Below are 24480 nucleotides of genomic sequence, written 5' to 3'. Positions count from 1 at the left end.
CTGGCGTGGAGACGGGTGGCTTACTCCGCTGGGTTAGAGCATTAGGGGCGCACCCTGGAGAGTTCCTGGGACCCTCAATACGCTGGTTTGTCTGTCATTCTGTGATTTTATCAATGGGCCCCTCCATCACTTTAAGGCCAGGAAGTGGTGAGATACGGAACTCTAGATCCGGGCTGGGAGGGACCTGAGGGCGGGGACTTGCCCAGGGTTATGAGGCTCCCAGGAAGGGGGTGCACAGGACTTCCTGAGGGTCTCGAGATTAGAGCCAGAGAGACCGCAAGGGAAACTGAGGCACCGGGGAGGGATTGCCGCCAGTGCGCATGCTCCGCATTCAGGAGCACGAGATCGCGCCCAGCGAAGTTAGTCAAAGGAGCTCAAAGCTGGCCCCGCCCAGCTGCGCATGCGCCCCGGTTCACACCGTCTATCAGGCTAAATAATGGAGTCCGGAGTTTAGCCCATTCACTGCGCATGCGCCCTCTTCCCCACCGGCATCTGACTAATCGAGCGCAGAGCTGACCCCACCCTCACTGGATGTGACGGCTGTATCTGCCTCGGGAGTAGGGGAAAATGTCGGAGAAAATCTCGAAGAGGTGAGTTTTCCCAGCGTTGCTCGAGCCCCCCCATTTTGCCTTCCCCCTGCAGTGCCCCCACAAACTGTGACGGAAGCAGGCGGAAGATCGGCCCGAGACCTCCGCTAACCCTCCCCCACCGCAGGCCGGAGAGGCTGGGAGCGCTGAGCGGGGCGGGGTCTCGCAATGCGCGTGCGCTAGCCCAGGGAGGCTGGTCTGTGTTCGCGCAGAAACCGAGGGCGGGGCGGAGCCTGGATGGGAACGGTGTGTCACGGGCTCCTGATGGCTCCGCCCACTGGGGCGGAGCCTGAACGCCGCAGCCCTCCTGGGCGGAGTGAAAGACGGCGGGGCAGGGTGGGGAGGGCCGCTCCCGGGAGCCGGAGGAGAGGAGGGGGGGGGGGGAAGGGAGAGAACCGCAAGGACCAAGCCACCTTGTTAATAACATTGTTGCCTTTTTAAAAGCTTTGAAATTATCTGAGGAAGACTGAGGTTTGAATAGACAGAGGGGAGCCTGCTGAAATAGACAGAGGGGAGCCTGCTGAAATAGACAGAGGGGAGCCTGCTGAAATAGACAGAGGGGAGCCTGCTGAAATAGACAGAGGGGAGTCTGCTGAAATAGACAAAGGAGAGTCTGCACTCTCTCTGCACCTGCTGTGTGCCGGGACACTGCGCTGAGGGCTGGGGATCCTGAGAAAGCATCCGGAGGACCTGAGTTCAGATTCAGCCTCGGACACTTCCTAGCCAGGCTGCTCTGCACAAGTCATTCCATCTGCTTACCTCAGTTTCTTAATCTCTGAAATGGGCGTCACCATCCCCTGGATGGGAGTAAAATCTAGTGAGATCCCCAATGTGAAGCGCTCCTTAGATGCAATCCCTGATTAGTTTTAAACGTCTAAAGAGGGATGAGATCTTCCGTTTTGTGTCCACTTACCGCGCCAGATTCCTGGATTTCCTAAGCCCTCTACCCTTCAAAGACAGATCCACGGGGATGGCCGTGGGCAGAGGGCTGTGCTGACAAGGAGGAAGCAGGGTCCGCGACACACCGGACGCGCCGTGCCCACCTGGCACCCGCTGTGAATTGTCATTGAACATCGAAGTGTTCGCTGGGTACCCAGCTCAGCCCAGAGCGCTCGGCCAATCGCCTCATAAGCTCTGTGAAGCCCCTCCTAGAAGCCGGGTACTGTTGTATGTGCCGGGGACACAAAGGCAAAGGAGTCCCCTAGAGCTCAGACACTCCTGGGGAGACAGCACGCCCAAAACTGCACTGATCCCCCGGAAGGAAATGCATTAGCATTCATTAAAGCGCATCAGAAGTTCTTGCTGCCCCAAGGACCTTGGGGACGTGTCTGCTGGGCACAAGTTGGGCTGATTCATGATAAGCGTGATTGTTGTGTCCCGTTGTTTTTGGTTGTGTCCAACCCTTTATGCCTCCATTTTGGGATTTCTTGGCAAAGACACTGGGGGTTTGCCATTTCCTTCTCCAGCTCATTTTATAGGTGAAGAAACAGAGGCAAACAGTAAAGTGACTTGGCCAGGTTCACCCACCTCTGCTAAGTGCAGAGATCAAATTTGAACTCAGAAAGATGAATCTTTCTGACACTATCCACTTTGCCACCACTAGGTGTGGCACCTTCAAAATAAGCATAAGTAAGCGCAAGAAATTAAAACTTGGCTTTTTCTTTTCCTGCATGAAGGTGTTTTTGGATAACACCTTAGGTGGGGCCTGAAACCTTAATTGAGTTGATACAGCTTGAAAAGTTATGTAATGTTTCTAACTCCACCTTTTTCTGTAGGTCTAACAGATTGATAACTGTGGTCCAGAGGGACCCCAATGGCCCTTCAGATTGTGCCCCTAGAGCCCCAGGCTGGCAGTACAAGGGTGAGCTCCATCACCCAAGGGTGCTTGGCTGTGTACAGATCTGCTCTCTCTCTTGGCTGGTGCAGGGGCACAGGTACCCCCATCAGACATCCCAAACCTTTGAAGCACTCCAATTAACTCCATCATTTCTTCGTTTTCCTTCTAAACAGGCAGGAGTCTGACTTGTATTCTTGTTTACAGTGTGAAAATTGCTCCAGGAGCAGTCGTGTGTGTGGAGAGCGAGATCAGGGGAGATGTGACCATAGGTAAGAGGACAAGAGTCGGGGAGAGGGGACGGTGGATTTGTTGTGGTCTACTTCGCCAGTATTGGTGATTCCAGTGCCATGTCTTTGGGCTGGAGACCTCTTCCTTTTAGGGATGAGGGGAGACTGAGACCAAGAAAGGGAAGTGACTCGATCACATGTGGCTGGGCCAGGACCAGGGCCCAGTTCTGCTGTTTCTAGATCTGGCCTGCTTTCCCCAGCACCAGCCTGAGCTCCAGTTCTCTCTTCTGGTGGAGGGGGTCTCTGGACTCCTTCAGCATCCTTCCTGGGAGAAGGTGAGATCAACCAAAGTATTGCCCAAAGTATTTTTATACCTTTTCCTCATTTGGTCTTGTTGACCTTTGCCATTGCCATCAGCAGATCAACTGAACATCTCCAGTCACTTTCTGTTGATTATAGTACATCAGTTTTTAGTGGTTAGGAAGAGGCCCACTTATGCTGCAGCTCTGCAGTGGCTTTCATCAGAGTTCCCCTGCAGAACAGAAAGATTTGTCCTTCATTGAGATGTCTACTTCCCAGACAGACAGAGAAATAGCCAAGTATTCCTTAGAAGTGTGGGTCAGTCTCACCCCAAACTTCAAGTGGTCCCTCTCTATGTCCCCCAGCTCTGAAGGCAAAGTAGGCAAAGGAGGAGAGAGGGCAGACAGACCCTCTTCATTATCACAAAGAGGCAGTAACTAGTCCATACCTGGGTCTGAGATTTAGGTATACTTGTAAATTTTTTTTTAATGCTTCATTATTACTACTGAATTCCTTCATGTCTTAAGTTTTTTTTTTTTATTTTTTATTTAGCTTTATACGATCACCTGTTTGTCACAGATGACTGTGGCTTCTTTTCATGTAAAGCCCTCACTGGCCTTAGTTTAATCAAACAAGTGTTTAGATTCCTAACTTATTGCTCCCTTTCCATCAGGCTGGCCTATTGCAGTTGGAAATACATGAATTTGGGTGCTTGCACCTCAGACCTTTTGGTCTTGACCAAATCAAACAAAGAACACTTTAATAATCCATTAAAATTTTTTGCCCCCAACACAGTTTATAAACTTATATCCTTCTTTCTGTGCTTCCACAGTTCTCTAAATCTATAAATTTGTCGATAGCAGAGATCATAGAATTTCAAAACCTTCAGAAATAGCCATTGTTTAGAAGACAGTTTCTTTTTTTTATGAACTTTATCTTTTAATAGCTTTTTATTTTTCCAAATACATACAAAGATAGTTTTCAGCATTCACCTTTGCAAAACCTTGTCTTCCAAATTTTTCTCCCTCCTTCCCATTTACTCCCTTTCTCAAACAGTAAGCAATCCAGTATTGGTTAAATATGTGCAATTCTTCTAAACATGTTTTCATTTTCGTCATACTTCACAAGAACAATCAGATCAAAAAGGTGAAAGAAAAAAACATAAGAAAAAAACAAGTGGACAAACAACAACCACACACACAAAAAAGAAGATATTATGCTTTGATTCACGTTTAGTCTCCATAGTTCCCTCTCTGGATGGGGATCGCTCTTTCCATCACAAGTTTATTGGAATTGTGTTGAATCACTTCATTATTGTGGAGCTAAGTCCATCACAGTTGATCATCATTTACAGTGTTGCTGTGTACAATGTTATTTTGGTTCTACTCACTTCACTCAGCATCAGTTCATTCAAGTCTTTCCAAGCTTTTCTGAAATCAGCTTGTTCATCATTTCTTGTACCTTCATATACCATAATTTATTCAGCCATTTTCCAACTGATGGGCATCCACTCAGTTTCCAGTTCTTTGCTACTACAAAAAGGGCTGCTACAAATATTTTTGCATTGTTTGTGGCAGCCCTTTTTGTAGTGGCAAGAAACTGGAAACTGAGTGGATGCCCATCAGTTGGAGAATGGTTGAATAAATTGTGGTATATGAAAATTATAGAATATTACTGTTCTGTAAGAAATGACCAACAGGATGATTTCAGAAAGGCCTGGAGAGACTTACACGAACTGATGCTGAGTGAAATGAGCAGGACTAGGAGATCATTATATACTTCAACAACAATACTAGGTTTGGCAATTGTTAATGCTGTAAAGTTACCCATGTATATATCCTGTAAATAAAAGGCTATTAAATAAAAAAAAAATCCACGAAAAATTATCCATCCATATGTTTTGAAAATAAAAAGCTTTAATAAAAAATATATGTATATATTTTTTGCACATCAGTTCGTTTCCATTTTTTATTATCTCTTTGGGGTACAGACTCAGAAGAGACACTGCTAGATGAAAGAATATGTACAATTTGATAGCCCTCTGGACATACTTCCAAATTGTTCTCCAGAATAGTTGGATCAATTCACACAACTCCACCACAATTTTCCCACATCCCCTCCAACATTTATCATTGTCTTTTCCTGTCATCATAGCTAGTCTAAAAATTCTCTTAATTTGTTTTTCTTTAATCAATAGTGATTTAAAGTATTTTTAGAACATTTTTTCATATGACTAGAAATTACTTTAATTTCATTGTGTGAAAATTGTCTGTTCATATCCTTTGACCACATTATCAATTGGGGAATGGCTTGTATTCTTATAAATTTGAGTCAATTTTCTATATATTTTAGAAATGAAGCCTTTATCAGAAACACTGGCTGCAAAATTGTTTTCCCAACTCTCTGCTTCCCTTCTAATCTTGGCTGCAGTGGTTTTGTTTGTACAAAACCTTTTTAATTTAATGTAATCAAACTTATTCATTTTACACTTAATATTTTTTAATTCTTCTTTAGCTATAAATTCCTTCCTTTGTCACAGATCTGAAAGATAAATTATAGTTTATCATCCTTTATGTCTAAATCATGAACTAATTTCGATGTTATCTTGGTAAAAGGTGTTAGGTGTGGGTCAATGCCTAGTTTCTGTCATACTATTTTCCAATTTTCCCAGCAATTTTTGTCAAATAGTGAGTTTTTATTCCAGAAGCTGGAGTCTTTGGGTTTCTCAAACACCTAGATTACTATAGTAATTGACTATTTTATCCTGTGATCCTAACCTATTCCATTAATCAACTACTCTTTTTCTTAGCCAGTACCAAATGGTTTTAATGACCACTGCTTTATAATGTAATTTTAGATCTGGACAGCTAGGCGCTCCCTTCCTATATATTTTTTTTCATGAATTCCCTTGAAATTCTTGACCTTTTGTTTGGAAGACAGTTTTTAAAATGAGTCTGTGTAATGGAATAGTTTTTATTATTATTGTTATAGCTTTTTATTTACAAGTTATATGCATGGGTAATTTTTCAGCATTGACAATTGCAAAACTCTTTGTTCCAGTGTTTCTTTTTCTTCCCCCCACCCCTTCCCCTAGATGGCAGATAATCTAATACATGTTAAATATGTTAAAGCATAAGTTAAATACAATATATGCATGCATATCCATACAGTTATTTTGCTGCACAAAAAAGAATCAGACTCTGAAATAGTGTACAATTAGCCTGTGAAGGAAATCAAAAATGCAGGTGGGCAAAAATAGAGGGATTGGGAATTCTATGTAGTGGTTCATAGTCATCTCCCAGAGTTCCTTTGCTGGGTGTAGCTGGTTCAGTTCATTACTGCTCTATTGGAACTGATTTGGTTCATCTCATTGTTGAAGAGAGTCACGTCCATCAGAATTGATCATCATATAGTATTGTTGTTGAAGTGTATAATGATCTCCTGGTCCTGCTCATTTCACTCAGCATCAGTTCATGTCAGTCTCTCCAGGCCTTTCTGAAATCCTCCTGCTGGTCATTTCTTCCAGAACAATAATATTCCATAACATTCATATACCACAATTTATTCAGCCATTCTTCAATTGATGGGCATCCACTCAGTTTCCAGTTTCTGGCCACTACAAAGAGACCTGCCACAAACATTTTTGCACATAAGGTCCCTTTCCCTTCTTTAAGATCTCCTTGGGATATAAGCCCAATAGTGGATCAAAGGGTGAGCACAGTTTGATAACTTTTTGAGCATAGTTCCAAATTGCTCTCCAGAATGGCTGGATGTGGAATAGTTTTAATTCTTGGAGAAGGGGGAGAGGGGGATCACAAATTTTTCCTGAGCCACAGATTTTTTTTTTTTTTGTTTTGGTGGCTTTGTGCCTGGGGTTGGTCACCAGCTAAGGGTGAGCTTGAAGGACGCTTACTGCGAGGTCTCTCTTTGAGATGCTCTCTGCAACAGGACTGGGCAGCTGAAGCTGTGACAGAGGCCGTGTTACAGTAGCAATTATGTAGCATTTAGTGCTTAGGCAGTAAGTCACCTGTAAAGTCCTGCTTAGATCACACTGTACAAGATGCTTCACCACCCTCTGTCTCAGTTTCCTTATCCTTACCTGAGGAGGATGATATTCCCAGGGTTATTGTGGACACCCAGGAGATATCTGGCCCTAGAGGTGCTTAATACAAGCTTCTTCCCTTCCTCTCTGGAAGAAGGCAGTTGTTTTCATTCTTTAGCATGGGGTATATTTGTTTGGGGTATGGCATTCTTTGATGAGAAACAAAACAGAAATGCTTTGCCTTACTCTCTGCTTGGAAGAAAAGTTTTAAGAGGAGGCAGATAGTTCTAATGATCTTGTTTTGAAGAGGTCCATCTACACCCAGAGAGAGGACTGTGGGAACTGAGGGTGGATCACAATATAACATTCTCACTCTTTTTGTTGTTTGCTTGCTTTTTGTTTTCTTTCTCATTTTTTCCCTTTTTGATCTGATTTTTCTTATGCAGCAAGATAATTGTATAAATATGTTATCTCTATATATAGTCAATTTAACATATTTTCAATATGTTTAACATACATTAGATTATTTGCTACCTAGGGGAGGGGTAGGGGAAGGGGAGGGAAAATTGGAACACAAGGTTTTGCAAGGGTCAATGCTGAAAAATTATCCATGCTTATGTTTTGAAAATAAAAAGTTTAATAAAAAAAAGAGAGAGAGAGAGGAGGCAGACTGGCCTGAAAGAGTGCCTCAGGAAGCACTGCTTGTGCTCTATGACTTGGGTATGGACTTCTCATGAGGTACCACTGGGTCATACCTAGGACTCTGGGCATTTTGCTAGTATTTACAATGGAGAGAATCTTTCCATTGCATGGGATTCACTTGTTTAGGAAAAAAAAAAAGGAAGATTTGTTTGTAACATTTCTCAGCTACATAGCAACTGATATGGTCTGACTTAGATGTTTGCAGCAGAAGATAGATGGAAGGGCCCAGCTGGATAAATTAAGGGGTATATACAGGGGTAAGAGTGAGCATAAAGTTGGTTTTGTATTTTTCATGAGGATCATGGACCTGCTGGGAATGTGAAGGGTCTTCTGGTCCTGTTTGAGTATTTGACTAGTGAAGAAATGAAGTGGACTTGTCCAGGATCAAACAACTAGTAAATAGCACCATTAGAATCTAAGTAGCCAGAAACTCCTTTACACCATCCTGTGAAATGATCTTTTTAAAAATTTTTAAACGTTTTCCCAATTACACGTAAAATCTATTTTCTTTTTTTTCTAAATTTTTAATAGCAGCTTTTTATTTTCAAAATACATGCAAAGATAGTTTTCAACATTCACCCTTGCAAAACCTTGTGTTCCAAATTTTTCTCCCTCCTTTGCCTTTATCATCCTCCCCTAGACAGCAAGTAGTCCAATATATGTTTTAAAAAAAAAAAAGTGTAATTCTTCTAAATATATGTTCACATTTATCATGCTGCACAAGAAAAATCAGACAAAAAAAGAAAGCAAAAAACAACAAAAAAGATGAAAATACTATATTGTGATCCACATTCAATCCCCATATCCTCTCTCTTGATGCAGTTGGCTCTGTCCATCACAAGTCTATTGGAATTGGCCTAAATCACCCCATTGTTGAAGAGCCAAGTCTATCACAGTCGATCATCGCATAATCTTGTTATTACTATGTACCATGTTCTCTTGATTCTATTCACTTCACTTAGCATCAGGTCATGTAAGTCTCTCCAGGCAAAAGTAATTTTCAACTTTCATTTTTTGAAAGATTTTGAATTCCAAATTTTTCTTCATTTTTCCCTCTCCTCCCCTCTTTCTAAAACAGTAAGCAGTTTGATAAAGGTTATACATGTGTAATAATGTAAAACCTATATCCACATTAGTCCTGTTGTAAAAGAAGAAATAGAACAAAAATAAAAAACCATGGAAAAAAAGTAAAAATCGTTTCCATCTGTATTCAGATTCTTATCCTTTCTATACATGTAAAGAGCATTTTCCATCATGAGTCTTTTGGAACTTGCTGAGAAGAGCAAGTCTATCGAAGTTGCTCCTTGCACAATGTTGCTGTTACTGTATAGAATGTTTTTCTAGTTCTGCTCATTTCACTTTGCATCAGTTTGTACAAGTATTTAGAAATCTGCCTGCTCATCATTTCTTATAGCACAATAGTATCCGTTACATTCATATACCCCAATTGATGAGCATCCCTTCCAGAAATGTCTTTTTTAAACAATTTTTAATTCTGTTTTTAATTGTTTTAAACAACAATTTTAAACATTTTTAAAATGTCTTTTTTAAACAATTGTTTAATCCAAAACAATTGGTTTTCCCTTTGTTTCTGAACTTCACAGCATGAAATTCCAGTAAATTAAAGAGAAAAGAGAGTTGTCTGGGAACAGAACCTTCTGTTACACACAGCCAGGTGTGTTTCCTTGGCCAGGGTCAGTGTGTAGGAAGGAGTCCTTGCGTTCTGTTGGGCCTCCTCTGGTTTTCAGGAAGTCCTGCCCTTGGGCACAGTTTATCCCTATCTGCCATTTGCTCCCCACGGTCCTTCCTTTGGTGTTACAGCTCTGTACCTCTGGCTCCATCTCCCCCAAGGTCTCTTGCATCAGCACAGTGAGGACATTGTGTTGGTTGAGGCTCTCCTTGCCCTTGATGGGCATTCCCCTTGCCTCCCCACACCTTCAGATTTCTTCATTGGGTTTGCCATTTTCTTCTCTTCCCTCCTGGTTTCAGGCTCAGTTTCTGCATGGGGCTTTGTGCTAGCTCTGTACTCTTGGTGATCAGCTCGACTTGGTCTTCAGTGGAACATCTTTTCTCCCCCTTTGTCATGGAATTGACTTTTTCCTGTGTGGTCATGTGCTAGTAGGCCCTGCCCAGCCGGTTCTGACTGAGCTCGCAGCAGGTGCTGCCCTTCCTCTGCTGTGACTGGGTGCCAGCCCATCTCCTGCAGGGCTGCCTGGGCTGGGCTGGCCTCCTGCTGTGGGATGGGGCCTATCTTGGGTCAGGCCGGACAGGTCCCCCGGCCATCTCGAATGCAGCGTCCTCTCTGAAAGTTCTCCTGTGGCTTCTCCTGGGCTGTACCCCAGACATTCACAGCCCACCCAGAGCTCTCTCTGCCAAGCTGGCCTGAGGCCCAGGGATTCTTTCTTGTCAAATAGAGTTGGTCTCACCAGACTACAGGGGGCCAGGATGGAGGAAAGGTTAAGAATCTCCAGGGTCAGGGGTTGTCTACTATTGGTGAGGATTATGGCCCAACTTCTCTGGGCCCAAGGAAACGCATGTGTCCGAAATGGCCAAAGAGGAGAACATCCCTGCCCCTTGTGGAGGGTCTTGGCTGCAGATCCAGTGACAGAAAACATTGCGGGGAGGAGGGCAAGGACAGATAAATACAGGCAGAAAGAAAGACAGGGCCTGCTTGTGCTCAAGAAACTCCTCACTAAGAAGGGACACAGCGCCCACAGGGAGCTGAAAAGCAAGTCTGGGGCATGGTAGAGAGCCCAGGTGGGAGCCAGCCACCTGTGTTTGCCTGTCAGCTGTCTGTTACCTGATATGGCCCCCCAAGGCCACTCTCCTCTCCCCACAATGCTCAGTGGCCCCATCATCTCCCACCCAGAACCAGGCTGGTGGATACATCCACAGGGAAATGGCAGCGATGGGAGGCACCTTTGAGGGAGGGGCGCAGGGGCCAGCACTTATTTTTACAGGGAAATCATTTCTGATCCTTTGTGTTTGCCTCTCACACTTGGCTGCCGTCTGCCTTCTCCCAGAGAGCCATCCCTTGGAGAACTGGTCGCTATGGCAACCAACCCCGACATCCCTCGCAGGGCTGCCCTCAGTGAACTGGGGGATCAGGCTTGCTCATTCCGTGCTGTCCTTCCATTCTTTTGAAATCTTAGCAGGGGTCCGAAGCCCTCAGTCTTGTTAGGGAGTGTGTGTGTGTGTGTGTGTGTGTGTGTTCCCTTTTAAGCACACTTAGCTCTAGAAGGCCACAGCTGCTCCTGTGGCCATGGCTGCTTCTCTCCTTCCTCTGCCCCAGCACCCAGGACTCTCTCCTGTCCCAGCAGGACTGTTCCAGCTGGAGGCTGTTGGGTGCAGATCCAGTCATGAAAAACACTGTCTCTGGGGCAGGCAGCACTTGCTGTGTGCCAGACACACATAAATGCAGGCAGAAAGAAAGATAGGGCCTGCTTGTGCTCAAGAAGCTCCCATTCTAACAAGGGAGACAACGCCCACTTGAAAAGCAAGTCTGGGACATGGTGGGCCCCTATTCTGTGCCAGCTGGAAATCTGCCCCTCCTTCCCTGCCTTCCCCTGCCCAGGCATAAGGTCATCGATCCAGAGCTCATCTAGTCCAGGCCTGTTTGACAGAGGAGGTAATTAAGGACCAGGACCTGAAGGGATTTGTCCAAGATCACACTGGGAGTAGGGATTGAACCAGATCTCTCTTTCCACTTGAAAGTAGTCTCTGTCTTTGGTATCAGTTCCCAGCACTGCAGTGCTATTAATTAATGAATGAAATTAATTATTAATTAATAAAAAATAAAATTTGTTGTTGGTACACATGAGGACATGGGGGCTAGCCAGCTTTGCTCACTTCACAGGGATGTGAACAGTCCTGTCAGACCCGAGGCTAGTGTTCTGGCTACATGGGATACGTCAAGTCTTTTTTTTGTAAGTTAGGGAGTCAGGCACGTGGGAAGTCTGCATCATGTGCTTTAAAAAGTCATGTGTATTGGTCAGAGAGACTAATTCTTATCTTATTCTTTCCTTCATTGGAGGATGTCTACTTAAAAATACATATTTCAATTTGTCTAAAGGGAATGGGCCTGTTTCTTCTCAAAGCTGCAAATCTGTGTCTGGAGCCCCTGAACCTTGGCCAGTAATAATGTCCTATCCTGCTTCCTCCATAGGTCCTCGGACAGTGATTCATCCAAAGGCCCGTATCATTGCGGAAGCCGGACCAATAGTGATTGGGGAGGGCAACCTCATCGAGGAGCAGGCCTTCATTCTCAATGGGTGAGTAGGAGCCTCTGCAATGGGCTGCCTGTGAGCCAGGCAGCAGTAGGGTTCTTCGTTATTGCTCACCTCTAGCCACCCAGAGCTTGAGCCTACTCTGCCCAGCTCAGCTCCCCAGCGACTGGGAGTGGGATTGGGAATCAGATTGAGTGCCAGGATGTCTTTTGGTCAGACAACATGAGCGTCTCTTAATCTATCTGTACCTGAGTAGGCAGGAGCCTTAGAGAGCATCAGAGGAGTGAGGGGATGAGTTTAAGATGATTTTGGTCTTAAAGACTATTTTGGGGTATATTTTGAAAAATAAAAAGCTATTATTAAAAAGAGAGAAGAAGATGATTCTGGGCAGAGAGATTTTCCAAATTGGATGGATCTCTACTCTTTTGAATTTGTTGGCAGAGAAGTAATGAACTGGGCTTTGGGCCCAAAGCCCAGAGAATCGACTTTGACCTTTCTTCCTCGATGCTTCTCATTTTTGTATCCCAACCATTCAGGCTGTCATTGCAGTCATTGATCTAGGGATGGAAGAGACTCTAGAGACAGATCAGTCCAGCAAGGAAGATGTGAGAGTGAGGGTCACAGCTGAGATGTAAACATCTGGGTGTCAGGGCCCCATCCTCTGTATCTTGCTGGTTCTCAGTGCTCACCCTGCTGGTGGCAAGGAGAGAGCCGTGTCTGGAGCTTCTCCTGCTGTTCCACATGCCTTTCCCAGGCTCCTGCTGGGGAAATTTGATGCTAAATGCAGCCATAAGCTTGTCAGCTCTTAACACTTGAAGGGTTTGGAGATTGTGGAAAATCTTATGTGTTTGGTAAGAAGACCCTCTTCACTAGATACATGTGAAAGAGTTTTGATCTCGTCCAAATGTGGCAGTGCCCTGCCTGAGGCAGATAGCCATCCTTCTCCAGTGCCATCAATCCATCCTAGGGTCCCAGGACCAGCTCCAGGTCCGTGCAGGTCATGAGACTGACCATGGTCACCTCTAGGGCCCCCACTCCACCTAGAAAGTCACGAAGGAGGGATGTGAACTCATGAGTCCTCTGGCCGAGATTCCTTGTCTGGCTGTGTCTGCGTGTACGTGTGTCTACAGTGTATTAATGAACCAGACTTTGTGTCCTTGGGAAACATTGAGGTGGGGGCAGAAGAGAGGAAGAACTAGACTCAGAGTCACTCTGGCTCTGCCCTTGATGGAGCCCTTGGCCATGCATTGGCCATTGGGTTGTCAGCCTCCCTCCAAAGGCAACAGCAGCACCATTCCTGCCGGCCTCCTCAGGGGCCCAAGGTTCCAGGCTCCTCTTGCCTTCTCCAAAGCAGCAGCACATGAAACATGCGTCCTTGAGCTCTGAAAGGTGCCCGGCTTGGATGCTCAGGTTACCAAAGTGATTTGTTTTCCCTTGGTGTTTCTCTGGAGGAAGCAGCTTTTTTTTATGTGTCTTGTACAGCTTCGTGCACTCCAGTTAACAGCAAGCCTGGACCAGATGACACACAGCCAGCCAGCTTATAGAAAACTGGCTTCTTGTCTTAGAACCTGAGCTTCTCACGTCCAGATCAGCACTCTTCCTATTGAGTGTGTTTTTGTTGTTTAGTTTATCCAGACCGCTGTTATTTATTTTTTTCCAATTTTCTTTTTAAATTTTGAGTTCCAATTTCCCTCCCTCCTCCCAGTCCATCTCTCACGTGTTGAGAAGACAAAGAATATGGTACCCACTCTATATATGCAGTTATGCAGAACATGTTTCCATGTTAACTGGGTGATAAGAAATAAAGCAAGTGAAAACCAACCAGCTTCAGTCCGAGCCCACAATGATCATCCTCTTCCTGGAGGGATACAGCACTTTTATCATGTCTTCAGAATTGTCTGGGATCTTTGTACAGCATTGATGTGACTATGATCTCCCAGTTCTTATCATTTCACTTTGTCTTAGTTCATGTAAGTCTTCCTCTGTTTTTCTGAAAGCATCCTGCTTGTCATTTCTCATAGCACAATAGTCATCCATGACAATCTTATACCATAACTTGTTCAGCCATTCCCCAATTGGAGGACATCTCCTTGATTTCCAATTCTTTGCCACTACAACAAGAGCTGCTGTAACTATTTTTGTACAAGTAGATCCTTTACCTCTTTTCTTTGCTCTCTCTGGGGTATAGATCCAGGAGTGGTATTGGTGGGTCAAAGGCTGTGCCCAGTTTGTCCTGCTGTCCCATCCCTTCTGTCTTCTTGGGGATATTTTCTGAGGATTTGTTTCTTTCGCGTTTACCTGGAGTTTTAACGACAGCTACCTTTCTTCCTCTCATTTGAAACTTGGAAACCCTTGGATCCAGAAACAAACTCTTGTGGGATTGAAGTTTACTGTGGGAAAACATTTGGGGTTCAGTAAATAGGGGAGAAACTGTGTTCCGTTAAAACTTTTTGAAAATGTATTTGTCTTTTCCACAGTTATCCTGAAAACGTCATCCCCGACACAGAGGACGTGGAGCCCAAGCCCATGATCATCGGCACCAACAACGTGTTTGAAGTTGGCTGTTGTATCCTTTGCAGAGAGGACCCTGCCCTGAGAGTGGCCTTTCTCCTACAGTGGCCCACCTGCCATGATAATGTTTCCACCGCAGGTGGATCTGTGCTCTCCTGGTTGTGCTCTCCTCTGAATCCTGGTGGCCCATGGGAGAGGGTGCTGGGCTCTTGGAGCCCATACCTGGAGGCGAGGCTCGAGCTGTGTACCTAGGGACTACCTGAGTCCCTGGACCTGGCTACTGGTGCAGGCCCACCCAGCTCCACCCTCCTGCTCCTGCGATGGCGTCATCAGCTCAGTGATGGAAATGGGAAATCTGCTGAGGCCGGAGTGGGAGGGAGAGGGTTCAGAAGGGAGGCCTGCAGCTGGTGGCAGGTGTGGAGCAGGGTGAGAGTCCCAAAGGCTCAGTGCCTGCCTCAGCTTCCCCATCTATGAAATGCAAGGGATAATAGTACCTGCCTCCCAGGGTGGTGGTGAGGAGCTGATGCCAGATTCCTGGCAGACCTTGAAGTATTATGGAAATGCTCAGCGTTGTCCTAATTGAGGAGGCACGTGGCCTCCAGCTGGGAGGAGTTGTACCCTCTTTCTGGGCTCTCGTTGGGGGAGCCCCTTTGTGCCCATCTCCTCCCTCACACTCTTCTCTCCAGGCTGGGGGAAGGAGCTACAGTGCAGAGTGGGAGGCAAAGTGGCGTTGAGCTCATTTCCTCCACTAAAGCTTCGCGCTCTTGTTTGGGTCAAAATCTCCTCTAAGCCTGAGTGAATAAGCACAGACACACGTCCTGCCCTGCTGTCTACATTTGCTGCCTTTTTAGTGATTCTTTCCATTTTTGATACCATCTTTTGCTTAACCCTCGTTTCCAGATTCAGAAGCCATGAAAATGGGAGACAACAATGTCATCGAATCCAAAGGTAAACATCAGTTATCCAGCATTCATTAAGCATCAACTGTGTGTCAAGCACTGGGGGTACAAGAACAAAAAAGGAAATCATCCCTCCTTCCAGGGAGCTTCCTTTCCAATGGGAAGATGACAAAGATAGAGCCAAATGCAGAGAATAGAGATACAAATAAGTACAATATGTACAAAGCAGCCAGGTACAAGATGGGAGGGGAGGGCTTGCGTGGGGGAGGTCCAGGACAAAGGTTCAGAGGTGGGAGATGGCGTGTGATGGGGATGAGCTGTGAAGAGCTTTCTTGGCTCATCAGAGGAGTTTCTACTTGATCCTAGAGGCAACAGGAAGGTACTGGAGGTGATCAATCAGGGGAAACCCCCTCAGGCCACGCAGAGACATGGGGTGGGAGAGGGAAGCAGGGAGGGCAGTTATGGACGCCTGAGTGAGAGGCCATGAGAGCCCGAGCTAAGGTTGTCACTTGAAGGAAAGAAAGGAGGGATCAGACAAAATTTTAAGATTTTGTGGAAGTGGCAGTGGTGAGTGTCCTGCATATAGAGGGTGTTCAGTAGATGCTTATGGAATCAAATCAAATCCCCCCAGGTATTCATGCCGTGCTCTGTCCCTCCCAGATCACCTTTTCTCTACTTCTTGATGGGGTAAAGGCGGGGGACATTTTATTTTTGTCCATAAAAGGACCAGGCCTTTTATAGTTGCTTTTTTTCCAATCATGTCCAACCTTTTATGGCCCCATTTGGGGTTTTCTGGGCAAAGATATAGGAGGGATTTGCCATTTCCTTCTCCAGCTCACTTTACAGATGAGGAAACGGAGGCAAGCAGGGTTAAATGACTTGTCCAGCATCACCCAGCTAAGGCCAGATTTGAATTGGACAGCTAGGCCTTTTATAGAGTAGGACTTTAATAAGTGTTTGTTGAATGGTCTGTTTAGCTGCTCCTCGATACTTGGCTGTTGGGATGGATGTGTATATTTCTCAGTCCAATCATATGTGTTTTGTAAGGTTTGTTTTCTTGTCTCTTAATTTAGGATACTCCTTCAGACTTTGTCCTTGACCCCCTTTTCTTTTCTCTTTGTACTCAGTGTCTCCTCAGCCCCCAGAAGTTTGGCTCTCATTTCTTTGCAGCCATCTGACTGCCGGTCAGGTATCCAAACTTGGTGTCCGTGTTCCAGGCAGCATCCCCAGCTGTCTGTCAGATGTCTCGTAGGCAGCTCAAAGTCAGCACGTCCAAAACTCATTCTCCTTCCCCACTTTTTTCCCTTCTGTCAAGGTTCCCTCCAGGCTCCCAGCAGCACACCCTCACTCCCATCTTCAGCACCTCCTGTTTCCCCAAGCGTTGGTCATCATGCTCCATGGCTTCTCTCATCCCTCTGGTGGCCTTCAACGCCCTCTCTCCTGGAGAATGGAGGTGACCTCCTGAGCCATGTCCCTTCTTGTCCCCTCGTTCTCGCCTCACACTCTGTCCTGAGGGACTTCCCTAAAGCCCAACTCTGAGCAGACCAATCCCCTGCTGGGGAGACTTGGATGGCCCCCCTTCAACTTGAGGATTAAATACAAGCTCCTTCCTTTGACCTGGAGATCCATTCTCTGCCCGTCTCCAGTCCACCTTTCCAGGCTTCTTAGTGCATCCTTTGGTTCGGCCCAGCTGGCCCTCAGGCACTTTTCGTGGACACCATTCCACCTGTTGCCTCTAGGCTTTATCATGGCTGTCCTTGGAGTCTTTCAGAGTTATTTTCCCTTACATTATTGGGTTATTCTGTAAATTGTGCTGCTGCTTCTGCTCACTTTGCTTTGCATCTGTTCACCTAAATCTTCCAGGTTTCTTTGGTTTCATCGTTTTCCTCCCTTTTTTTCCTCTTTTTTTGCTGAGGCAATTGGGGTTGTGACTTGCCCAGGGTCACACAGCCAGGAAATGTTAAGTGTCTGAGCACAGATTTGAACTCAGGTCTTCCTTACTTCAGGGCTGGTGCTCTATCTGCTGCCCAACTGGTTGCCCTCTTTTCCTCATTTTTTAAGCACGATGATGTTCCATCCCATCCATAGACCGTAATTTGTTCAGCCACCCACCAGACTCTGCCCCCACAGAAAGTGCTGCCATATGTTTTTGTCCATCTCCATGTTTTCTTCCATCTTGGATCCCTTGGGAGCATGGGCCTTTCCAGAATGTCTGCTACAGTTCACAGTGTGGCCCACAATGCTTCCGGGCTCCTGTCCTCCCACAACTCCCTGTATCTCCTTTTTCAGACCTTGTTCCTTCACGACACAATTACCAGATTTCCAGTTGACATGAAGCTCACGCAGCTGCTCAGGATCTTAGAAGAGCGTGGTATTCTTTCTTGTCTTTTTTCAAGGTGTAGAAATACAGGTGATTGTTAAGACCTTCTCTGGTGTCCTGATAATAGCTTTGCTAAAGGTCAGCATCTCAGACTTCAGTAGGTTCTTTAGATTGAATCTTGCTGTCATGGAGATTTAGGCCTGCCATCAGCCAGTAGAGGGACTTTGGCCTTTGTTCCCCCAGTGCCCACATCATTTGCTGTAGTGGGCATGTGTTAGATGGGACTAGCGAGCGTGACTGGCTCTCCCTTGCCTCTGCCCCGTGTGGAAGGGCCGCATGTCCTTCTCCTTGTCATGGAGTGCCAGCTTTGAGAAGGAAATGGTCTTTACAGCCATGAAAGAGACAGGGAGAGGCTCCAAGCACGAGGATCCATCTCTAGGCCAGGAGATGCCCTTTGTGGCGCCAGCTTGAGCCGAGCCAAGATCAGCTGCCCCTGGGCCTGGCACTGAATGTGTGTACTAACTGTGCAGGGGGGAGTCTTTCTTCTGTGAAGTACAAACCAATCAATCAATAAACATTTATTAAGTACCTACTATGTCCCAGACACTGTGCTAAAAGCTCAAAATACAAAGGCAGGAGATGGTTCCTGCCCTCTGGGGGCTTACAGTCTGATGAGGGAGACAACAAATAAACAGCTACGTACAGACAAGCTGTAGATAGGACAAATAGGACGTGGTTAACAGAGGGAAGGCCCTGGAATTAAGAGGGGTCAGAGAAGGCTTCCTACAGAAGAACGTGACTTACAGGAAGCCAGGGACGTCAGTCAGAGCAGAGGAGGGACAGACAGACAATGCCCAGAGCCAAGAGAAGTGATTGTTGGTGCAATGGCCAAGGGGCTGGGCTCGCTGGGTGGAAGAGGACGTGTTGGGGAGTGAGGTGGAAAAGGGAGGAGGGGGCAGATTATGAAGGGCTTGTAGGGCCAAGTAGAGCATGTTGTATTGGGAGCCACTGGAGGTTACTGAGTGTGGAGATGGCAGAGGTCTGAGGGTAGAAGGGACATGGTCAAACCTGCACTTTATAAAATCACTTTGGTGGCTGAATGGAGGACAGACTGGAGGGGGAGACCTGAGGCAGGCAGCCCACCCCCACTCCCCCAGCATTTATTGCAGTAGCCGGGTACGGGGTGATGAGGGTCTACACTGGGTGGGACCTGTGTTCAGGAGGTGCTGCTGAGGGGAAGTCTGTGGGCCTTGGCAGTAGATTGGGTGTGGGAAGAGAGAGAGTAAGGAATCTGGGATGACTCCATTGGGATTGAGAGGGACTGGGAGGAGGCGGTTGCCCTCTACACTGATAAGGAAGGTTGGGGGTTGCTTTGGATGCCTTGAGATTAAGAGGGCTGCTGGACATTCAGTTCAAGAAGTCTGAAAGGAGGCCGACATAGAGTTTGGGGCAGGACAGAGATGGTAATTCAGTCTGTGGGAGCTGATGAGATCCCCAAGAGGAGAGCCCAGAACAGAACCCCAAGGAACAGCTGCAGTTAGGGGCCCAGTCTGGAAGAAGATTCAGAGAAGGGATGGCCAGAGAAGTAGGAGGAGAGTCAGGAGAGCGGGCATCCAGCAGTGTGGCAGGCTGAGGGGGTCAGGGAGAAGAACTGAGAAAAGGCCTTTGGACTGAGTTCATTAGGCCTCAGGCTGTGGTCAGATAAGCACCCTGGGAGGGAGGGCGATCAGGGCTCCAGACCCGGGTCCACCCCGGGTAGAGCTAGCAAGGGAGAAACTGGCACAGGAGGCCCAAGAGCTTCCCTTGCTGCACAGGAGGGAGCAGGTGTTCCAGGAAACAGAAACAGCAATGGCCAGCGTGTGATTAGTCCAGCACTTATTCATGGAACTATTCTATTTTCTGCCCATTTTCCAGCCTTTATGCCAGCCCCTGGTCTTTGCTTTCCTTCTGCCTCTGATCCCCCTGCCCTCCATAGCTACCAGTGCCCGCCCTGTGCCTTCAGCAGCCTTCTTCCTTCTTTCCCTCTGATTCAGCCCAGATGATGTCAAAGGCCAGGAGGCCTTATCCAGTCTACTCCTCTCCTCCCCCCCCCCCCCCCCCCCCCCCCCCATTTTATACATGAGGAAATTGAAGTCCAGGAAAGGGAAGGAATTTGCCCCTCCCCCCCCCAGGTATCTGAGCTAGAACTCAGCTTTTCAAGGCCAAGGTGAAAACTCTGGCCCAGTGCTCCTGCCTGGGGTCCTGGGCTCTGAAGGGCATCAGCCACAGGGTTAGCCTGGAGCCTACAGGATGCAGCAGCAGATCTTGATCCCTGTGCGATCGGGAGGGGCCCTAGACTTGGAGGACCGAGAGCTGGGTGTACAGAGCTCCAGTTTTACCATCTCCATCCCCATGGGGCAGATGCTGCCTCGGGGGTCCCCTGCTCTCACCTCAGAGCCGACTCCCCCAGCCTCCTCAGAGCCAAGCTCTCCTGCCCATTCCCTGGTCCTCTGCTAAGAGCCATGTTCTTGTCCACAGCCCATGTAGGGAGGAACGTGATCTTGACAAGCGGCTGCATCATCGGGGCCTGCTGCAACCTGAACACCTTCGAGGTGATCCCTGAGAACACTGTCATCTATGGGGCCGACTGCCTTCGCCGGGTCCAGACGGAGAGACCCCAGGTGGGTCCTGAGGGGAGGGCCCCAGGTGCAGCCTGGCTTCCTGGTCCCTTCTGGGCCTTCCGCACATGCCCTGGGCTTTGTAAATAGTAAAAGGGTGAGGAAGAGAAGGGTGGGCTTTTCTGGTTCTGAGCCCGTGGGGGTGTCTCACGCCCCCTGGGCGGCCTCCTCCTGAGGCGTCAGTGACGACCGGTGGGTGTTGGCTCTGGGGCCTCCCCAGGAGATGCTCAGGGTCCCTGCAGGAGATTCCCTGACCGGGAGGACTCCTTCCCAAGGTTGGGCGCCACGGCTGGGCACTCGGGCGGCCTCGAGCCTTGCAGGTCTTGCTAATGGGCTTCTCCTCCTCCTGTCTTTTGTCCTCCAGCCCCAAACCCTCCAGCTGGACTTCCTGATGAAAATCTTGCCCAACTACCACCACCTGAAGAAGACCACAAAAGGGATCGCGGCTCCTGCCAAGAGCTGAGCAAGCAGGGCCCCAGGAGGAGGGGAGGCCGCCCTGGGCTGGCCTCCGCTCTGGGCTGGCTCCGCGGCGTTTCCTCCTGCGCCTTGTCCTTGCTGTGACAGCGGCTGTCTCGTAGCTGGCCGACACTAGTGCATGCGTCACCCTGACGAAAGGAGCCCGGCCTCGCGGGGAGGAGCCGCTGACTGTTTCTGTGGGGGCCGCCCCGGCCTGCCTCTGCCTGCTCCAGGAGCCGTGCTCCCGAGGCCCTTCCGGGCCCGATCTGTGCTCCTGCCCCCTCGCTCTGGGCCCCCTTCCTGTAACGGGCACTTGTACAGAAATAAAGGCGCTTGTGCGAACCCGGCTGGCTCCTCCCAGTGGACACGGCCCCGTCCCCACCACTCGAGCCTCCCTCAGTGCTGCCCGGTGCTCCAGCCGCGGCTGCCTGCCTGGGTGTGGGCCCCTTTCTCTGCTGGCGCGGGGTCTGCGCTGTGAGGAGGCCTGGGACTACCCGTACGTCAACATGCTTGTCCAGCCTCCTGGCACCCCTGGGGCAGCCCAGGCGCTGGGTAAGCCCCCTGCTGGGGGAGACCAAACCCCCTGGCGGAATGTGATATACAAAGGGGTCCTTCCTGGACTTCAGCCTCTCTCTGTAAAGAGGCTAGATGAGGTGGTCTCAGGAGTCCCTTCCACGCCCGACATCCCTCTAAAGCACAGCCCCTGGAGGGCTCAGCTCCTTCTTTGTCTCATGAAGGTAAGGCTGGTGAGACTAGGTCATCTCGGGGAAATATGGAGAAGAATGGTGTCTGCCCCATTGACTTAACCACCTCCGGTCAGTTCTGAAGCAGGCCCTCGGGCGCTTTGAGAAGGGGGCCCAAGACATCTTAATTTGTATGTTTTATAGTCATGGGCCCCCTCTTTTTATCCAGTACAGTGCTGACATCCAAGGCCCCGCAGTCTGCCACCAGCCTGGTTTTCACCCTCGGCCGCCTGGCCTCCTCTCGGTCTCCCAGACTTTTGTGTTTTCTAGCCCAGCTGAAGGCTTGGGCCTCTGCCCTCGTCCCCAGCAGCATCCACATACGCCCTGGGGATTCCTGCAGGCCTCCAAAGCTTAACCCCCAACCTGCCTCCTCTGGGAAGCTTCCCCAGCGGGCCCCAGAGAGCCTAGAGTGTGTGTGTGTGTGTGTGTGTGTGTGTGTGTGTGTGTGTGTGCAGTGTGTGTGTGTGTGTGTGTGTGTGTGTGTGTGTGTGCATGTACGCCTGCCAGTGTACCCGCACATAATAGAACCATTCCTTTATGCAGAATTCGGTTCCCATGAGCCCTTACTCCTTCTAGCAGTTTGCTGTTCAGCCATTTCAGTTCAGCCGCTTGGGGTTTTCTTGGGAGAACTAGAGTGGTTTGCCATTTTCTCTGCAGTTCATTTTACAGGTGAGGGAACTGAGACAAACGGGATTAAGGGACTTGCCCGGGGTCACACACTATCGGAGGCCACATTTGAACTCTGGACACTATATCTGCCGTGCCATCTGGCTGCCCCTCTATAGCGGTAGTGATCCCCAGAAATAGAGCCTCTGGAGCTTTTTTCTTGCTGCACCAGAGAACAGAGTCTGGAAGCTGAGTTACAGAAAAGTAACTGTTTTGAAATTTGCAGGTAGAATTTATTATATATCTTTTTTTTAAGTGAGTGTCATAAAATAGAAATTAATGGTTTCACATGGGATCCTCTTGGTGTTCAACTGTGTTTTTGGGAATTGGCATTTGAGTTCACAATAAAAATAAAAGGAAAAGATAAAGGCAATTTTGGAGGAAAGATAACAGTATCTAGAGGAATCAGCACAAGGTCCCCAATAGGAGTTTGTCTAGTCAACACAATTTTGTTCAACTATTCAATTGTTTCCCTGTCTCCTGCTTCCCTTCTAATCTTGGTTGCATTGATTTTATTTGTGCAAAAACTTATTAATTTAATGTAATCAAAAGAATCCATTTTGTATTTCATAATGGCCTCTATTTCTCATCTGGCCATAAATTCCTTCCTTCTCCAAGGATCCTAATCTGCTTATAGTATTATTAGCCATTATGTCTAAATCATGAACCCATTTTGATCTTATCTCGGTATAATGTGTGAGATGTTGGTCTATGCTTAGTTTCTGCCATACAATTTTCCAGTTTTCCCAATAATTTTTGTCAGATAGTGGGTTCTTAGCCCAGAATCTGGAGTCTTGGGGTTCATCAAACAGTAGATTACTGTAGTCGTTAACTACTGTTTTTTGCATACTAACCTATTACACTGCTCCACCACTATTTCTTTGCCTGCAGCATTGAGAGATCAAGAATTGCTCAGTTTAGAACTCTGGGAATGACTAAGAACCATTACATTGAATTCCCAATCCCTCTATTTTTGCCCACCTGCATTTTGAATTTCCTTCACAGGCTAATTGTACACTATTTCAGAGTCTGATTCTTTTTGTACAGCAAAACAACGGTTTGTACCTGTATACTTCTTTTGTATTTAATTTATATTTTAACATATTTAACATGTATTGATCATCCTGCCATCTGGGAAAGGGAGTGGGGGGAAGGAGGGGAAAAATTGGAACAAAAGGTTTGGCAATAGTCAATATTGAAAAAGTACCCATTCATATAACTTCTAAATAAGAAGGTATAATAATAAAAAAAGAAAAATTTTTTGAAAAAAGAATTGCTCAGTTAACATAGCTATCCTCTATTCCACTTAATAAACATTTACTAAATTAGATCAGCACTTAAAATGTCATTCTGATAATTATCTGTTGAGTCTACATACTAATATTATGGCTGCATGTCTAATTTTTTAATAGTTCAAGTAATGAATAAGCCTCCATTTTAGTAGAAACAAACATTGTTGTCTTTGGCTCAGTAAGCATTGAACTTGTGTTAATAGGAAAATCCTCATGTGCTATCTTGTATTTATACTTGTATTCTCAGAACTTGGTATTGTGTTTGGCACATAGGAGCCTCCTGATAAAGGATTTATATTCATTCATTCATCCAATCAGTACCATTGCCAACAGATTCAATCTGGAATGAAATGTACTTTAAAAAATATGTCTTTGAATCTCAGAAACTTGTTTGGATCACAGACAACTGTGGGCTTGGGCCGTGTGGGACCAACACTGACCACTGACCCATGCATTTGATCTTTGATTTGTGGCTCTTCTCTAGGCAGACTTTTCCCCCTCTTCCCCTCAACGTTAGAAATGCTGTGTAAATTGTTCTCTGGGTTCTGCTGTCCTTACCCTGCATCGTTTTGTACAGGTGGCTGAATTCTTCATATTTGTTCCTCTTTATGGTACTGTCGTATTCCTTGAACTTTATGGGGTGTAATTTGTTTGGCTGTTCTCGAAACTTTGAGCACATCTTTTATTAATACATAGAGTGAGGCTCTGCACATTCTGGAGGATGTCTTTCCTTATTGGCAGTGGCCTTGGTGGGATAGAGCCCTCGGGGGACCCGCCATGTCTGCGTCTCCTTTCCGAGAGGTGGAAATGGGGGTCTAGAAAAGTGCAGTGACGTAGGGCATGATGTCACCCATTCAGTTCTGGTTCCAGATTCCTCTGCCACAGTTAACCAAGTTCTTGTGGCCTAGTAGGAAAAACATGGGATGAGTTGAAGAGGAGCATTCAGGGATGATTCTGGAGTGGAAGCTTTCCCAGCCCTGGTGATCTTCCCCCTCACCCATCCAAGTACTAAAAG

The 24480-nt window shown here is 47.1% G+C and overlaps 1 protein-coding gene across 1 annotated transcript; it reads left to right on the top strand.

Annotated features, from left to right (window-relative positions):
• Window positions 1-413: 413 nt before the first annotated feature.
• Window positions 414-21106, top strand: DCTN6 (dynactin subunit 6). The gene is made up of 7 exons (XM_031941455.1): window positions 414-590; window positions 2629-2693; window positions 11861-11966; window positions 14399-14487; window positions 15333-15380; window positions 20169-20311; window positions 20673-21106. Exons 1-7 carry the CDS (start codon window positions 568-570, stop codon window positions 20769-20771), a joined length of 573 nt encoding a protein of 190 aa, XP_031797315.1. The 5' UTR covers window positions 414-567; the 3' UTR covers window positions 20772-21106.
• The last annotated feature ends 3374 nt before the right edge of the window (window positions 21107-24480 follow it).

Source organism: Sarcophilus harrisii, chromosome 6 (assembly GCF_902635505.1).
Source record: "Sarcophilus harrisii chromosome 6, mSarHar1.11, whole genome shotgun sequence".
Lineage (NCBI taxonomy): Eukaryota > Metazoa > Chordata > Mammalia > Dasyuromorphia > Dasyuridae > Sarcophilus > Sarcophilus harrisii.
The sequence above is the reverse complement of the archived record's forward strand: the minus strand, read 5'-3'. Positions and strand labels throughout refer to the sequence as shown.

Bases quoted from the DNA above. Each gene is read 5' to 3' on its own strand.
- DCTN6 (XM_031941455.1), top strand. From the start codon at position 568: ATGTCGGAGAAAATCTCGAAGAG. The intron at 2,694-11,860 runs GTAAGAGGACAA...CTTCCTCCATAG, and splicing joins CAGGGGAGATGTGACCATAG to GTCCTCGGACAGTGATTCAT. The intron at 20,312-20,672 runs GTGGGTCCTGAG...TTTGTCCTCCAG, and splicing joins TCCAGACGGAGAGACCCCAG to CCCCAAACCCTCCAGCTGGA.